The following is a 19062-nucleotide window of genomic DNA, read 5'->3' on the forward strand; positions in this document are numbered from 1 at the left end:
CTTAAATGCAATATACAAGGAAAAGTTTTTTTTTAATAATTCTCAAACAATTTATTTTTGTATCGGATATTAGATACGTTTAGAAATTCATCAAAATAAAAATGTTGCATTCTTTCTTCCGCTATGACCGCTATGACCGCGTGCAAACTTAACCAAATATTAATTACTTTCACGGCACAATGTAAAATCACAGGACGCATTTATTTCTCGTCAATGAGAGGTCGCTAAGCTGAATAGAAGATACATGATATTCATTAATAGAACGTCAACAACGCGTTACGCTCTTCATTGAGAAAAGGGTGCCTGTGGCGGGCAAAGGGAGATGTAAAATAATTTGTAACCGACGTAGAGAAAGAGAGAGCGGAGATATGAAAGAGAGAATTATACGTGGGCCGTGCCGCGCTCCGCAATTAGCGGGAATCAATTTGCGCCGGAAACTATTAAACACCGCTTCCTTCCGTCCTAATTTTCCGGGGCCGCATTATTATTCGCCGTTCCGCCGCCGGCCCGAAGACACGGCCGACCATTGTGTCGACGTAAAATGCTGGTCGCGCGAGTAACATAAATTTCGTAGTCGACACGTGTCGCCGATAATCAACAAGCCGACGAGTATGTATATGCGCCGCGCGTTGTAATTACCGGCTGTAATTCTCGATTTACACAGCCGCCCCGACCCCGCGCGGCCAGGTCGCAAAAGCGAGAAACACGATCGATGTTGCTGCCGCGGCTGATTTTTCAATGCAATGATATTAAATATACCCCGACGCGAAAAATTAAATATCGAGAAGAGAGTCTCGATGGGTGAAGTTGAAATCGAATCGAGAAACACGATATCAGAGTGTATTATCAGACGCTCTTGATATTTTAAAAGTATTGAATTTATTTTAATTAGATCGATAACAGAAGCGCCAACACCCTGATAAAAATAGGAGATAATACAGCCGTTACATCAGGCATTTAATTGCTTTATACGCTGTGTCGAATCTTATCCTTAAATCCCGTACAGAAATTTCTCAGAATTTTCTAAAGCGACATATGTAGATTCCGATCAGAATGCGCACAGAAAATTATCATTCTATCGCTAAGAAAAATGATTGCTCGATTTACGTATCCTTTTTTTTTTTTAAGTAAATGGCTATTTTCAATAAAGAATATCTCCTTGACACTATCTCTAAAATATATCCTTCACAAATTTTAGAAAGACTCATTATTATGTGCCTAGGAAAAAAATATATTCTCTTTACAAGAATATTATAAAACTCTATCCTAGAAAAAATTGGTTCGACTCCATATAGTAAGCAAATTGAATTTTTGTTTGAATTCTCGATTGAAGCTAGACTTACTGAATTGAAAATGTATTTTGAGTAAGTTTCATTTGCAAATGAATTTATGATAAATTCGCAGAAAAATAAACTTATAAGACGTTTGAAACAAATAACATTTACTCGAATGCAGTGTGTTCCCCAATTTTGTCTCAAAATAAGTGATATCACTATGGTACCGATCGGGAATCTCATTCTTATCTGAAACATGGGTTTTTCTCTACAATCGAAACAGAAATGTGAAAATTTCTGTATTATTTCACAGGTAAAATCGAATTTTATCGGCGGGTAATCGATCGTAATTATCCATTCGGACGTGACTTAAATTGAATACTTTCGATAAGTGACCCCACGCGTCAGAAAATTAATGACTCGATCGATGGATGAGGAAAATTTGATAAATCGGCGCCTGGCATCTGCAATTTCGAACACGACTGCTAATGATGTCACCCAATTCCCGTGCCATACAGACTCGAGTAGCGCTCGTCAGCGGTGCGAATCGCGTTGCTCATTTACGTCGTGATCCAATCTGCCTGAATCCCGGGCCAAGCCGATCAAAGCGCGAACTTTGTTCGCGATCGCAGCGAGTGCTGGAAAATCGCGTGGATTAGCAGTCTGCGCATCGATCCGTCGCGAATTAAGCACGCGCCACGTTATCGTGACGTTTCACGTTACGTTCAATTTGTCAGTTCACTCGTTAGCAAAGAACTTGCGCGTTGTTCGCCGATACCGATCATGAAAAAAAAATGGATTGATTGACTCGGTAAATCTGTAACTTCTGAACAAAATTTAACAATGAGAATTGAGTAGATCGTACATCAAGAAAATTATGTGTGGAAACAATTGTCAATTCGCTTACAGAACAACCCTATTTTTATAGATGTTATTTTAGTTATTGCAATAATAATTTCGTAATTTGAGGTAACATGAGTTTGCGATACATACATGGTAGAATAATAATTTCGTAATTTGAGCTAACATGAGTTTGCGAGACATACACGATAGAAAGCATTTTGTATTTATGTTAAAATTGATTCATATAAAAAGTTTTGTGTTATATTTTTAGCGCATCCGTGTATTAACTCAATATATTGTCGTTTATGTTTTTTTCTGTATTGAGTTCATATTCACTATTTATAAGCGTGAAAATGACACAATAATGCCTAGATATTATATTTCTGTATTAATTTTCGAGATAATTTATTTACACATTGGTCCTGTGTTAAATTAACACAAAAATTGAAGTGGGTCAATTGAAACATATAAAATATGTCAAATTTAACACAAAATTTTTTACAGTATTCAAACTTGATTAGCTATAATTACTAATCTCTCTAGAGCTTATGTATTAATAATTGTTACTTGAGACTTCTTTCAAGTGAAATACTCAGATTTGAATTCAGAGTTAAATGAAAATTTTTCAGTTGAGTCTTTGATTACAGATATAAATGTCGCATATATCAACTAAAAAGCTTGGATGCAGCTTTGAATAAAAGTTTGAGTATCTCACATGAAACAAATTTCAGTGCCAACTATTCAGATAAAAGTACCAATGTTTGAATAATATCAATACCTAACTCAGGATATTCTTATTATTTTGGTCCTTAAATACGAATATTTAAACTTTAACGTGGAATACTTAAACTTTAACGTAGAATATAAATATTCAACATATGTATATATATTCTGTATTGAAATACTTAAATATGCATATTTTAAGATTAAAGCAATAAAAGTGTTCAAAGTTAGGCGCTAATATTATTCAGACTTTTTACTTTATATAATATTACATACTATAAGGCTTAATTACCATACATAGAAAATAAGCTGCCTGTATATTATGGTTATATATTTATTAGACCAACAAAGCTTTTGACTGAAACCTCAAATTCTTTTTTCCGCGCATGTACTGTTTGGACAATCAAACAATTAGCAATGGCTAAAAAAAAGAGGATATGCACGGAAAATTACACGATTTCCCCAAGTTTTCACACGTATAAAATTTCCATTAACCATCAGATTCGTCCGGTGCGACCTCGCAGACCCGAAAATCGGCCATCGCACCGCCGTTGAAAAAGCCCCGAGCCGCACGAGAACGTCGTTAACAGTCATGAGGTTCATTACGATCGCCAGGCACTGCGAAGTCGACATCCATAATTTCGGCCAATTTTCTCGGCATTATCCCTCTCGCCACGCCGTTCACGGTAATAAGAGAGAGAGAGAGAGAGAGAGAGAGAGAGAGAGAGAGAGAGAGAAAAGCGCCCTCGTAAATCTGCCGATCCGCCGGCGAAATTATTTCCTGGCGAAAAAAAAGACCATCGGTGGACGGGAAGGGTGATGGGTGAGGCAGGGTTGTTGGTGGTGGAAGGCGTGCGGGGATGAAGCCGGAGGAGTCCGGCTGTCGCGCCGGTATCGCGCGTTCCACGCGCCGCAAATCCCCAAGTCCGCTAGTGAATTACGAGTGCTGTATGCGACGCTGTATGCAATGGACGACATACGTGCTTCTTTTTACATCTCCTCCATCTCTATCCCTCATCCCTTCCGCCGGGAGTTCAGGACGACAGCCGAAAAAAAGACCGGATGTCGACGACGGTTTTACGACTCTCGCCGCAAAAGCGTAGCTGAAGGAAATGCAGCATTCGTCGGATCTATCATAGTTGGTGGTTAATATTCCATAATCTTCGCGTTTGGCCAATCGTTTTAATTTTTCATAATATATCAATTCGTTCGTAAATTCGAGTAATACGGCTGTCACACTTTTTGTGTGAAATTCGACACGGCAAGAAATTTAGAAAGTTTATTTCATTAACAATAAATTGATAACGTGCTTTGAAAGGGAAAGGAGTGTATATTGTACGTGTATACGTGTATATTGGTGAAAAAAGAAGTGTATTTACACGACAAGAGCGCTGCAAACCCAAGTGTGTTATTTTCAAATGTGTAAGCGTGTTATTCTTTTCTTATATATTTCTTACCGTTTTAAGTCATGTCATTTATCACGTTTGAGATGTGTAAATTATAATTGACAACGGTAAGAAACGTGTAAAAAGAGATTCAACCAAAATAACATTTTAGTTTGCAGTGAGCGCTTAACCGGCTGCTCCGCTCTTGCAGTCACATGTTCGACTCATTGTTTATCTGAAACGATTTTTCGCACTAGCAAATTCGGTTCGTTCGCGTCACCGTTATCATATGGACAACGACCAGGCTTTCCCACCCGGAAAACGGGGAAGTTGCGACGCAAAAAGCGACGAAGGACTTTTCGCGTCGCGGCCTGGCGAAAAAAGCAGCTTTGCGTTCATTCCGCGCGTACTCGATTTCTGCTTTTTTTTTTGCGGACGGTTGCAGTAATTTGCCTTTTTCACAGAAAGCGCTGCCTTTTTCCAGAAAAGTTTCACAGCTCGCCACCGCTTTGTCATTTTCGGGCGAGTGACAAGTTTACGAAGTGTTTAGACACAAACATGTTGGATTTTAACACTTCACGCATTTTAAACGCCTAAGAAGTCAGCGAACTAAATCGACTGGAAATAATCTGAAAAAGTATACGTATATAAAAAATGTATATGTATATCATCCATTCTGACATTTTCAGGTCGCATATGTCGCGCGCTGTTAGTATTATTGTTCACGTAACTATGATGGAGATATATAAATCCATCATTTTTTAATGCATAATCCGTCAACAATGGAAATTGATGATGAGAACAAATGATCATACGCAGGTGATTTATACCAGCATCAAAAGTTACATCTTTAATGACTGTTTTATGTTTTCGTGCCACTATTTATCGCGATAGTCAAAAGTTGAAAAAAATTATAATAGACTATAGTCAACAAAGTTGGCAGAGAGCCAAGAGCCGAAAGCTGCAAAAAAGTTTGAAAAATTAAAATATCAAATTGTCAAAGTTTACACACACATTTTCACGTTTAAGGCAACTCGAGATACCGCAATTGACGATAGTGTTTTATGTACTCTATTCGTATTTCTACGCTATTTAAAATGATGAATACAAAATGATAACATTGCATGTAATGTTTAGCCTGAATTTTAATCTTGAAAATCAGTGTAAGTCACTAAGATGACGATTGATTGAAATTCAGACTAAATGTAGTACAATCTTTTCGTTTTGTATCCACACACTGAGAAAAACATTTTTGACATTTATAACTATGACCACATACAAAAATAATTACTATAAACTATAGTGAAGATTATATATATAATTCAACTATAATTAATTAGTGTGTGATAATAATTTTATATGCATGTTACCACTACCATTTTACTACAGAAAACATAGTTGGGGCAATAATTATAATTTAATTGGATCAACCATTTTTTCTCTCAATACATCATTTTACAAGCGGAGCGTTCTATGTTTCAATGAAATTCTTCTTTATCGTAAATATTTTCCAATTTATTCACTTGTCGGGCGCTTTATCCGCCCGATCCTGTACATGATTCGTGCCGAACCTGAGCGAAACTTCTTCCTCCCTAACGAATCTCGCGCGTTCAAATTCGCGCGCGCATCACCACGAAATAATGTCAAGCGCGCAGCAGCAGCTGTCGTCGACAACTCACGCGTTTCATTTCATTTTCGGTCGTCTGAACAACAAGAATAGGAAGAAACACATAGTCAAAAAAACAAATTCAAGGCACGTATGTATGTACACGCCTCGTGGCTCGTTCGTTTTTGATCTCGACGACGACGACGCGACGACGACGATGATGCGATGTTGGGTTCAACCGCGTAGTTTTATTCATGCAACGCTCTTCAACCGCGCAAATTCCACGCTGATGAGAACGGGCAAGATTTCGCGAAGCGACCTCGAGCCAAAGGAGAAAGCCGCAGGAACCCGAACGAAATTTAAATTCTACGTTAAGCTTACAAGTATCGTCAAGTTTGCAAACCAGTGAAGAATCTAGAGATACTCTAGATAAGAATCTAGCGAATCTCTAGATAAGAATCTAGAGAGTGTTTATATAGATTATTCTGCTTCTTCAGTGCTAGCACACAAAAAAATATTCTACTATTAAGAAAAGCTATACTCAATTTATTTCCCTTCTTTCAGGCTAGTTATCTTCAACAAAGAATATTTTTTTTGATAACAGAGAGAGAGTCTTGAAATATACTTAAAATATACTACAAATTTAAGAAAAGCACATTATCATATACTCAAAGGAAGAATTCATACTCTTTACAAGAATATTGTAAAACTTTATTGAGGAAAAAATGGGTTTAACTTTGTATAATAAACAAACTGCATTTTTTTAAATTTAATATACTTAATTAAAGTGCTAAATTTGCTAGAATTCAGAATGTATTTTGAAGAAATTTAATGCTTATGATGAACTTATGATATATTTGCGGATGTATAAACTTGTGAAATACTTGAAACAATAACGTTTGCTTGAATGCAATATATATTTTTCTGTATGTAAATCATAACTTGTTGTTTTCTCCATGCGAAAACTTAAAGAAGAAGTTGCTGATTTATCCGAGTCGGATGTCTGTCTTTGTGCTAATATTGAGGAATAATAATAAAGGTCGGTTTTCTTTTTTCTCAATAAATAATAAACTAGGAAGGTAATCCCAACGAACTAATATCAATGAATTACGAATGTAAAAACTGAAAGCGCACGAAGAATTTTCTCATTAATCATCAAGACTATAAGAAGCAATTTCTAAGTTTATTTGTAAAGTCTCGTCAAACTTCGAAATTACTACTCCGTCATAAAGCTCGTTTAAGTGAAATAGAGTAGAAATAGAGTAGAAAAAACGTTCCCCGCATACAAGTTTTTTAAAATATTCCTAAATACAATATAAATTCTGAGCAAAATGTCTCATGTTTTTTCTAAAATTGATCGTCTTACTATGACAAATATTAATTAGAAATTAATAATTGTAACCTAAACATATTAATTTTCCGCTGAGATTCAAGACATAAATAATATGGAAATTCACGGGTTTAATAATAAAATCAATATACTTTAATAAAATCAAATGACTTGAGAAGTGTGAATGTGCTCAAAATGTTTCATATGTTTTATATTGAATTTTAATGTAAAATAAAAACTAGAAACAGTTTTTTTGGTGAAACGTTGAGGAAAACAAGTGGGATCTGTTTAAATTTTCCACTTGATTTTTTATTTAGACTCGAAATCACACTTCGAACAAGAATCTGCGTAAGTATTCTACAATTTCAGAGTCTACAGTTTCTTTGGGAAATCGGATGTCAAATAGATTCCGAGAAATTTTCTATATCAGTCTTCGAGATAAAACAGCATAATCAGGAAGTGATGCATGCGTTAGCCATCGTCATTGAAGAAAGAATTCGCCACTGAAGTCTCGAAGTCAAAGCCTGACGCGCGGGTTCTCGTCGGGGTTGGTTTACGCAGCGAGATCCGCATAAATCTCGCGCGAAGTTCGAAAGTAAGGCTAACTTATTAATGATCGCACGCGTCTCTAATGTAGGACGCGCAAACTAAGCGAGGAGAGCACCGAGCCGCCGCTCGCATAGTTTTCCGCGGAGAAGCAAACTTCTTCACTCCCTTGCTCTCGCCGGCTTCCCATGAGATAGATGCAAGCAGCAGCCTCTCCTGCGTGACGTTTTCTGCATAATGAAACTGCATCATTCGCCGCAATCGCTGAAATCGAACGAGCCGTCGACGAGCGAGCGAACCCTTCATACACTTCTTTAAACTCTTCATGTGATCTTTTGTGTTCGGCGCGGGTCGAAGTAGAAACTCGAATTTGAGACGATCGGATTCGTCGATAGAAACGCTTACAGAAGGACGAAATTTTTGGGAGAGAGATGAAAGATTCATAATCATAATAATAGAAAGAAATTAGTACAAAGTAAAATATTAATAACAATAATAAATTAATAATTAGGAGTAGAAGATTAACTCTTTGCACTTGATGCTTCTTTTTTCACAGTGCAAAATCAGCAACTCAAGGAAATTGTTCAAAATAAATCTACTTTTATAAATATACTTGAAATAATCTAATATTACAAAATACACGAATATAAGTAAAAAAATAGTATGATACACATAGGAAATATATATGTGTGTGTGTGTGTGTGTGTGTGTGTGTGTGTGTGTGTGTATACAGTACAAAGGAAAAGTAACTACCACAATGATTATTGTCACCTCTCACTCGTTAAATGATGACAATATCAAGTTAAAAAAGAAAGATTAATAATAATAAGGAAATTCTCATGCAAATTTGTCACAGTGGCAAAAGTCGCGTAGATCATCGCTCTGGATTAAAATGCCACGATTCGTAATATGAAATAATCACTTCGTCAGAGCAGGCACGTGTGTCTAGCTCAATTAATCTCTTTTATTTTCCGACAGGAGTCTGACAGTTTGATGGTGTTCTCGGAGCTGTTGAGATACACGAGCGTACGTGAACTGAGTCTGTGTAACGCGCGCTTGCATCTGGCAGTGCATGAGGGTCCTCTGTCGAGATTAGGACGGCGCGACGACGCCGGCGCCGAGCTTCTCCGAGCCGCACCGCCTGCGGCCTGCCCGGCGATCGTCTTCCTGAGACTAGCCGGATTTCAGGTGAGTGTCCGACCGTGTCTGGACGCCGGTCTGACGTGACTGACGTGCGAATTTAGATGATAAATTAGTGTGCATTCGAAAGTTAAGAGGTTCGTAACGCGATCCCACGTACACACACACACACACACACACACACACACACACACACACAAACAGCACACAAACAGTGCCAATCAATGTAGACCTTTCTTGTGGAAAACCAATGAATTTAAAAAATTTACTTTTACGTATTCTTAAATGATATTTGTATGCTTTATTGTGTTATTTCCTCTTTCATTTTTTTTCATTATCTTTCGCATTTGCAATTAGCATTATTTTTGCTTTTCTTGTTCTCTTTATTCATTTCTTTTCTGTCATTTGCATTACTATTGAAAAATTAATTTCCTGACCAGAGGATTTGATTTTCCCTAAATGAAAACTATAATAACAATAAAATTTCCCGCATACACGATAAGACAGTTGCTAAATCGTGCTTACATTTCATTTTTACAAACAAGGAAAAACTTAATTATATAATTTAATGCAATTTTACTATAAGTATATCATTTTGTTTCGAGAGTTCGATTTCGAGTTCAACGTATCTTAAAATTAGCTTTGTTACGAATGCGGAATGTTAGCAAGAGTATATTTCAAAATTTATTAATTTCGTTTCGTCGTTATCATCGTGTCGCTGATATTCGAATTAGATTATCAATTAGTGCTGGTTCAAAAGTCAAAGAGCTAGCAGCGATCCCACAGAGCATATCCACACACATGCGCGCACATACACACATATACACATAGACACATACCACCCACGATACACAGAGGATAAAATAATTACAAGGCGAGCTTGCGGATAGTCTAATCCATTCGCGCGTTACAAGTTTGATCTTGCGGCGTTACAGCGCCGTCCGTAATGACATACGCAATCCTATTATATGGCTCGGCTGGCCGCCAGTGCAGTTACATGCCTTCAAGTGCAATGCAAATACATACGGGTGGCCGGTGGCGGCATTACGAGAAGATAACGCATACACGGTATCGCGCTTACAGTAGACACAGATGTAACTGTCCGTCCGTTCCTCTCTGGCCAGGCTCGCCGACTGTACAAGACTGTATCTGTCGTGTTTCCGAGATCTGGCAGGATCCATTAAAGTAGACACACACGTACACTCACTCATCCTATCTGCGACGCGACACAGTTCGCAGTTCGCTCTTCGCATCGGAGATGATACACATCCCGCTTTTGAAAAATGATTCCGCGCGACCGACCGACCGCGCCCGCAAACAGGACAAGATCGGGGGCTTAATAAGCCGTCGGAATCCTTGAGAAATCCTCTCGCCCATTATCCTAATATCGTCCTTTCTGCCAACCCTCGTCCTTCTCCCAGTAATTCTGGATTCAACCGACGAGAAATTGCGAGCACGCAATCTGAATGTCTTCTCACCTTCTCTCTCACCTCCTCACCAATATCGATCTCTTGAAACCGCGAGAGAAAGTCCACACCTGGCCAAGGGTTCTCCGAGTGAAAGAGAAGAGATTTGCGCTCGAGAGACGCGGACGGCTTCGGACCCGTCTGTTACCCGGACAAATCGGTGGAGTTTCTCTCGTAAGGGTGGCAGGAGAAACGCGAGATGTAAATCGTCACAGTGCAGGCTGGATGTCGTACAACAACGAGGGATGCACTTTTTTTCTTTCCTTACACCGTGACAGTCTAAAGGAGCAACAAGTGTTAAGTGTTAAGCGACTTCGCAGTTTATCAAGCTCGCATTCGTATCGCACTCTCTAAGTTTCTCGGACTGAAATCTCGGGCTGAAATCTCGAGAAGTAAAGGGACAATCGGATCACTCAAATTCGAATGATTTTTCATTCATGTAGAATTTTCATTCATAAGTCCTTCACTTTGTGTGTATAAATATAAATAAATATAACATATATATAAAGTAAAAAATAGAAATATGATATATACATAAAATGAAATTATTTGCGTTCTCGACGATTTCAAGTAAAAAATTATCCAAAATTGTGTAATTCAGCTATCGTCAATTTGGATGAAATTACATTCCAAGAGATTGAGGGAACGAAAATCACATAGAATCATAAAAGAGGATGTTCCACTAAAACTTACGGCGGTATTCATAGTCAGATCTTATATTTAAGATCGTCTTAAGTTTATCTTCAGATATTTTATAGCCAATGAGACAGTCTGTGCAGCAGATCTGAAGATGAACCTAAGACGGCCTTAAATATAAAATCCGACTATACCCTATGATCAGAAAGTACCGGGAATTTTTAAATAAAACAAAATAGAGTTAAATTTCAGGCAAATTTATTTTATCTCCTTCAAAATATGATCCATCTGAAGCAACACACATGTGCCAACGCTTGACCCAGTCCTCCATGCATCCCTGGTAGGCCGACGAAGGGATGGCCTTTAGTTCCCTCGTCGCATTCTCTTTGATCTCCTCGATCGACTGAAATCTCTTTCCACGAAGTGGCAACTTCAACTTGGGGAACAAAAAAAAGTCGCACGGGGCCATATCAGGTGAATACGGTGCTTTGGGCTTCAGAAATCATCTCTTCAGCAACTGTCTTTCGGTGGTGTTTTTGCACGAAATTCAGGTCCTTCGGAACGAGCCTGGCTGCCACGCGTCTCATACCCAAAACATCAACCACAATATGCTGTGCCGTTCCATATGCAATGCCAAGTTCACTAGACATCTCTCTTAAGCTGGTATGACGATTTTCAAGCACCATTTCTTTCACTTTCTTCACGTTTTCATCGGTGTTCGACGTCGATGGACGTCCGGAACGAGGCAAATCTTCCACCACTATACGACCACTTTTAAAGTCTTTATACCACTCGTATGCTCTTGTTTTTGATAGAGCAGATTCGCAAAATGCTTTTTGCAACATTTTCAGTGCATCGGCACACGAAATTTCGTTCGCAACACAAAATTTCAAACAAACTCTTTGTTCAACAACATTATCCATGGTAAAATGCGACAAATTGAAAAAAGTTGACTGATGTAAACAAACGCCAGGCAGACACTAATGATTGGATGGCACTAAAACCTGACAGATGTGCGTCTTAAGGTCGTACCAACATAAGAAAAAAAAATAAACCGGTTCCCGCATGCGCGGTACGTTTAAATAAAAAATTCCCGGTACTTTCTGATCATAGGGTATAAATACGGACTTAGAATGGATATTTAATCCGCACGAGTGAATGTAAATTTCAGTGGATTGGAACAAATTTGTACCTGTGAGACATCAGATTCATTCTTTTTCGGTAGAATAGATTAAATTCGTTTTTCAATTTTGATTAAAAATGTTTTCTCGACTATTTTAAGGATTCACGCTGTATGAATGATGAAGCATTTAAATTCGGGTGACACGGTTGGCGTTTCAGATGGAGTTCCACTCAAGAGAGATACGAGATTACGATTCTCCTGTGAAATGAATACAATTTCAATGTTCGCCGCGCATTCAGAAATATCAATCGACTGATCGGGATCCAACTACGGCTTCCACGCGCTAACGTCCGCGATTTGGCATCCGAACGAGCTCTTTTTCCGCAGTTCGCCGATTGGATACTCGAGAGGCTCCTTTAACGTCTATTACCGTTTAAGTGAAACTTAAAATCGAACCGTCGCGTTAAACGTTAAATGTAACTGCAGCCCGTTGTCTTCGGCATCGTTTGAGTGTTCGCCGGAATGGTTAGAGAATGGTAGATTCTTACAAAAAGAGGGCGATATTCGGGGTAACTACCCCATTTCGCGTCCGGAATGCCGATTCCGTGGCCGGAATGCCCCGCCATCTCCCGTTGTCGCGATCTCTCTCGCTTCTTATCTATAATTCATATATTTTCTATTACACACGCAATTACAGTCGGCTGCACCACGACGGCGATAAATAAGGACGGCCCGGACCGACATTCGTCTTCGTTGTCCCCGCCATCCCGATTCCACCTCACACTCCTGTCCTGTGTACAGGATGTCTCGGGAGTAAATTGTCGTAGGCGTATTCTGCAAGCAATTTGCTAGCGATCTCACCGCGACAGGGGATCGTCGAGATCACCGTGTGTATGTGTGTGTGTGTGTGTGTGTGTGTGTGCAAGAGCTCCGGTCGTTGTCGATATAATTAATTAGATGTCTTTACACGGATCTTCGAGTTGATGGCACTATATAACTATTTAATCCATTATTGCTCTTTCTTTCTTTCTTCCTTTTATTTTGTTTTTTCGAAAACTCGAGAGGATTAAGCGAAATGAAATTTTCCCGACTTCGAGACTCATCTTCTCAAGTTCTCGAAAGAGTCGAAACATCGTTACGTTAAAGTCTTCAGTTGCAAACCCGTTAAAGTGGAGGCCACTCGAAATTAAATGAGGCGTAAGATTCTGTTCTATCCTGTTGATCCTCCCCGGAGACGCGGTCTTCTCCCGAAAAAAGACTCGCATTTCTCGATCGCCCGTCGCTCGAGGAACCTCCACAGCTTCTTTATTCATTCGACACAGTCGATAGAAAAAGAAAACAAGAAATAGAATCAATTCAAAATCGCCCAAGAGATCTGTGAGCGTAAGATCAACGACATATGACTACATGGACAAAGCATATTTGTTAATTAGAGACACGTACCACATTCATTGTACTAATTATTAACTCTTTTTATGTTCTTCTTTCTCTTATCTATAATTATTTTACCTATAATATCTTTATCTTATCTATAAACTGTATTTTTTCTTCTTTTCCTCTTTGTCCATTTCCTTTTATGTATACCAAAAAATTTTCCCGTTAATAAAGATTATTCTTATTATTATTGATTACTTCCCCTCATAGAATATTCCACTCAGATATTAATATGTAGATGCAAGGGTGATCGCGCTTACCACGCTTGAAACACCCTGTACACGCATCTCTCGTTCTCCCCGTCTCTCATTTATCCGGCATGAACGCCGACGAAACAAATTGCACCCGATAAGGTCTGCCGAGGGAATAATTTCTGATTGCAGGTGACAGTGAATGATCGCCTGGCACTGCGCGGACCACTGCTACTGCCGTTCTTGGCCGGCTTCACATCGCTGAGCGAGCTCGACCTGTCACTGGACAAGTCGACGATCGGTGGCAGCAGCGGCTCCCTCCTCTTCATCGACGACAAGATCCTGCAGCACTTCTTCTGCTGCCTGGCGGCGCACTTCCGTAGCCTGCAGTCGCTCAGGATCAACTTCTGGCGAGTGACTTTGGAGGACAGCGACAGGACGATGCGGCAGATTTCCAAGTACCTGAAGCTCTGCGGCCTGAGCTTCCTGCGGGCGAACGGCCTGATCGTCACTGATAGCGCCAAGAGGGTTCAAATGGAGCACGTGTTCGTGCAGACGATCCTTACGCACCTGCAATGCCTGACGTGGCTGTGCCTGGACGGGATCGAGCTCACAGAGACGCAGGCTACCAGCGTAGGTAAATGCGTGCGCGACCGTTATCCTGGTACCAGCTTGGAGATCAGCGCCAAGGACGTACACGTGAGGTCGGTGAAAGCCCTGGTGACCGCGGCCGAGGAGGGCGGCCGGACCGAGGTAGTGTACACCGGCGGCTCCAACTGCCGCTTGAAGATCACAAAGGTGCAGAAGAGCGGTCGGGGCAAGAAGAAATGAAAGGCCCGTGAACGGCATTCCGGAGGAATTATCCTGGCATAGTTCTTGCCAAGAGGCGAGGAAGAATCGATCGATCGGAGGATCAGGAAAGAGAGAGAGAGAAAGAGAGAAAGAGATTGATCTCTTCATGGAGGATTCACACCACCACATAATGTGTGCAAATGGAGGGATTCAGAGAGCGAGAGAGCAGACACGAGAAAAGCAACGAGCAAGTGAACGCTGAGGATCGAATGATCCTGTAAATCGAGGGAGAGGATATATGGGCAGCCCTCGAGCGAAATCTTTGAAAATCGGAACGAAGTTATACACGGAGAGAATATTATAGCTTATATATAGATTTTTCATATATAGATTCTTTCCAATTTTATCATATTTCCTAGTGGTGCAAAAATAGACTGTCAATAGAGATTATTTTGCACAGTGAATAGATTAGATGTTGATGATGGGCCATTCAAAAAAATGTGCAAAACTATAACATAATTCACGTACTTTTCAAAAACTAAAAGATTCACATAAAGTTTCCGATATACAAACTAAACGTTGAATTAAATTTAGTAAATTTTTTTAATAGCAGACTTCGGTTTCTAAAATATAAATAGCACGTATGAGACGAAAGAATGACAAATCAAAGCATAATGTCGCGATGTGTTTCTCGGTTGTAAATTATATAATAATTTTCACTATAAAATTCTCTCCATCTAGACAGCACGGCACGGTGATGTAGCGTAAATTGTGCTAAAGGGTTTGTAAGTCGAAGTCATATATTGGAGCGAGCATCAACGTCGATTATCGGCAGCGGCGATGAGAAAAACAAAGAAGAGGGGAACTTGAGCGAAGAGGAGAAAAAGGAGGAAAGAAACGTGGAGTGTTAACTTTGTGGATTTTCGTCTTACTGTGATTTCGTTTCCTGCGCATCGGCGCACTCATTTACGATTTAAGCTCTGTAGATTATAGCGATTGTTAGCTCTCGAGAAAACGAGTCGCTTTCAGGTCAAACGACGTGGAGGTGCGACGCACTTTCGCTCATCCGACGCCTACGGAGATTGCAACGCCGACGACATTGAAACGAGCGTTCGGCTAATTAGGGTCTTCCGGCGAATGATAGTCTTCGACATTCTAATAAGTGGAATTATTCTACTTCTTTCTTTGAACGAACCACAAACCGAAAAATATTCTTAGAAAATTCTTTTACTGTTCCAAGAGTCATTTTGTCGTTTCAATTTTGCTGCAGAACTCGTTAATTTCTTCATAACATTTATTATTATATTACACGAATGAAAACGAACGGAGAAGTATCCACATGAAAGTAGGAAACATATCGCGTGAGTAACTTTGCTTTTTGACGAACACGAGATATTTATTCTTAAATGTTTATCATTATTAGAATGAATATTGATAACCCGGCTACTCAACATGTAAAATTACAATACATTCGCCTACTTCGTATCTTGTCACGTACTTTCGTGTTATGTAAGTAAGTTCTTTAATTTCTCGAGCGCAAGAACGCAAGGTTTGATATAAATTTTCGTGTGTGCAAAATATTTGTCAACAAATATCATTATTTTTATCATCTTTATAATTCACTATTATATTTACAATCAGATGTCGTCATTAATATTACAATATCCAAGGAGTCGATCCCAATCTCGTCGGATGAACGAAGATTGTAGCGAGGCATCCGGTGCCGCGGAGGAGTCTTCATAAAATTATTCAGATGGCGAAGAAAAGGAAAGAAAGAAAAAGAAATAAAAGAAAACATGTAGAGAGAAAAGAGAGAGAATGAAAATACTTATTAAGCGATTGAAACGAGGATATTTAACGGAAGGGAGGGAAAAAGAGGCTGTTGCGATTACATAAGTAACGTTCGTTGTTGTTAGATGGAGTGTAAGATACGATTCAGAGTAATATATTATTAGCGATAGATCATGATCACACTATTATTAAATGTTACAACTGACCGCGATCGACGAAATGCGGACCGAAATGGTGGCTTTACCGGGTGGCGCGTTGTTGGGGACTTGGAGAAATTTTATAGAATAAATTTTAAATGGTTTAGACACACCACACACACATATATACACATATACACACGCACACATACATATATACACATATAAATGCTATATATGCGCGTACGTGCGTATATTATGTTTCGCGGCAGTGACGTGAAAGAAAGAAAGTCGAAAAATACTCGAATAATTCTACAATAAAGAGTATGTGAGGCAGCGACGGCTACTATTGTTGTATAAAGTAATTATGTAATTATAAGACAACTGCCAAAATCGTAGTACTACTCGAAGACTCTCGGTCTTCGTGCCGCGCCTTCAGCGCTAAGCTCGATCGTTAGATTCTGCGTGTCCTTCGTCTAATAATGATAAGAAAAGAGAAAGGAAAAAGAATAGGATCGTCCGCGATAACCGATTATTGTGCGAACTAATTGAGTTTCACAGTCGCATTTGGCGTCAAATGCACCCTGCGTGCGCTGCGGCATACCTCGATATCCTTTATCGATGTTAACACGCGGCCTCCTTCGTCTCTTTTGAGATCGACCGAACGTCTTGGGAATTCCCGCGATCGACTCGCGACGAACCCGATCCGAACTGCATTTTACACCAACCGAGAACAACGTGATGCGGCGTGATCTCGATCGATTGATCGTGATCAATAGCACCAATGATAACTGCCATTCAACTGGAACCATCAATGAAAATAATAAAAAAAGGAAGAAGAGCGATTAGCGAAACGCGGCGAATTTTTGTTGGTTCTTGAGTTACGCCATATATGCCAAGTGACCGGTCAAAGATCTGAGATCATTTGTAACAAACGTAAAGTATCGTAAGAAAATAGACAAAATAAAATAAGAACTACATGAGAAAGGGAAGGAATGGAAAAGGAAAAAAGTATTCATTAATCCTTATTAGAAATCTCACCAGTCCTTATTAGAAATCGAAATATTCCTAAAATATTTATTTACGGTTCTTAAAGTCGTTTTAGCGTCAAAATCGTTGCGAAACTCGTCGTTAATTTTATCATGATATTTTATTACACGAAGTTCCGAAAATGTATCGATTTCAAAGTCACATTAAAACAGACAAAGGAAGATCTCCATATCCCCACGATTTCAAATTTCCACAATTCAGTATGGCTAAACAAGAAGTTATCCTATTTTACATCCCTCGATACGATACGCCTGCGAATGTAACATATCGAAACATAAAAAAGAAAAATGTGCAGTTACGTTTAACCGTGATAGGTGTCACATTTCAAACGGTATATTCGACGTACTATACTGTCGCAGATGTCAATTTTTCACCGTCAATTTGTAATACTCCATTTATTTAACACCCGTCGGAAAATTCGTCACTGGTCAAGCTAGATATGATTGATCGAGAGCTGTCTTAATACGCGAGAAACTACTCAGTAAACAAAAAACATTAGATTAACATTAAGGTATTCATTTTATGTGTATTTTGAACATTTCCACTTAATGTTTTACAAAAATTTCAAAAATATTACAGAAATATATTATCTTCTATGATAAATATATCATTTCCTCAAAAATATATTATAAATATTATAAATATTGAGTTGCAAATATTGGCTCGTTAAAAACTACATGTTAGGAAATGTTTCAGACTATTGAGTAACATTGCAATAACAAACTCTGGTTTTTTGCTCACTGGGCGCTTATACATGCAGGAAGAAGTAACGGAAAAGAGTGCGGATTTTCCGACTAAGAAATGTTCAACAAACTTGCAGATTATCGCTTCGGCCTATCTTTTTATACTTCGTGCACACTTGTATGATCTCAGACTTTCGACTGGTGCTTTTATTATCCGAAACAACGCTCATCGGAGACAATTCTCCGCTGTGTACTCGTTTCGCGATGCTCTCCCAGGCAACGGCCCGCGACACTTCATCGTCCAATTAGATACGTAAGTGCTCGCGCTCGAGCGTGTGTGTACGACGAATTTTCTCATTTTTGATAGTTTACTATGTACATAAGAAGTTTCGATTATACCGCGCGCGCAACGAGAGATGAAGACGAAAGGAGAACGGCGCGCGGTCTGTTACATTTGTGAGCTCACTTTATGAGAGAACCGACACTCGGCAAGACTGAAGCTGATGTTATATACACACACACAACACATGGAGAGATTACATACACGTATATACACCATACACGTATATACACGTAAATTTACACATTGATTGCGTGACGAAGCGACAAGTGCGGTGATCCGCGAGACATGCAGCCGTGAGAAACCCACGTGTGGAATCAACTTGAGTAATTTTATTATAAATATTTATGTATTTATATGTGTACACATATCCTCTAAATAAATGTAATATGTGTTTGAAGCTTCATCTCTTGATAACGTAAGTCAGTTCAATCGCTTCAAAACGACTTTAAGACGTGGAAATTCACGAAAGAGATTAGACCAAGGTCGATACGTCCGTTTTGTTTTACTACTTATCACCGAGAGATAATAGACTCTGCAAACATTGTGTACTGTAAAAAACAACGGATATT

General features: G+C 39.2%; 1 protein-coding gene across 6 annotated transcripts in view; it reads left to right on the plus strand.

Moving 5' to 3' along the window:
- The window catches only part of LOC116844583, a 414325-nt gene extending 395429 nt beyond the window's left edge, over positions 1 to 18896 (plus strand). For all 6 annotated transcript variants that reach the window (XM_032816331.1, XM_032816332.1, XM_032816328.1 and 3 more), the window contains 2 exons: positions 8686 to 8895; positions 13890 to 18896. In XM_032816331.1, the coding sequence (XP_032672222.1) occupies positions 8686 to 8895; positions 13890 to 14528 (849 nt within the window). In that variant the 3' untranslated portion in view covers positions 14529 to 18896. The remainder of the gene's footprint in view (positions 1 to 8685; positions 8896 to 13889) is intronic.
- Positions 18897 to 19062: the final 166 nt, after the last annotated feature.

The sequence above is a fragment of the Odontomachus brunneus genome, unplaced genomic scaffold (assembly GCF_010583005.1).
Source record: "Odontomachus brunneus isolate Ranch 3 - 2012 unplaced genomic scaffold, Obru_v1 Obru_scaffold_042, whole genome shotgun sequence".
NCBI classification, from domain to species: Eukaryota; Metazoa; Arthropoda; class Insecta; order Hymenoptera; family Formicidae; genus Odontomachus; species Odontomachus brunneus.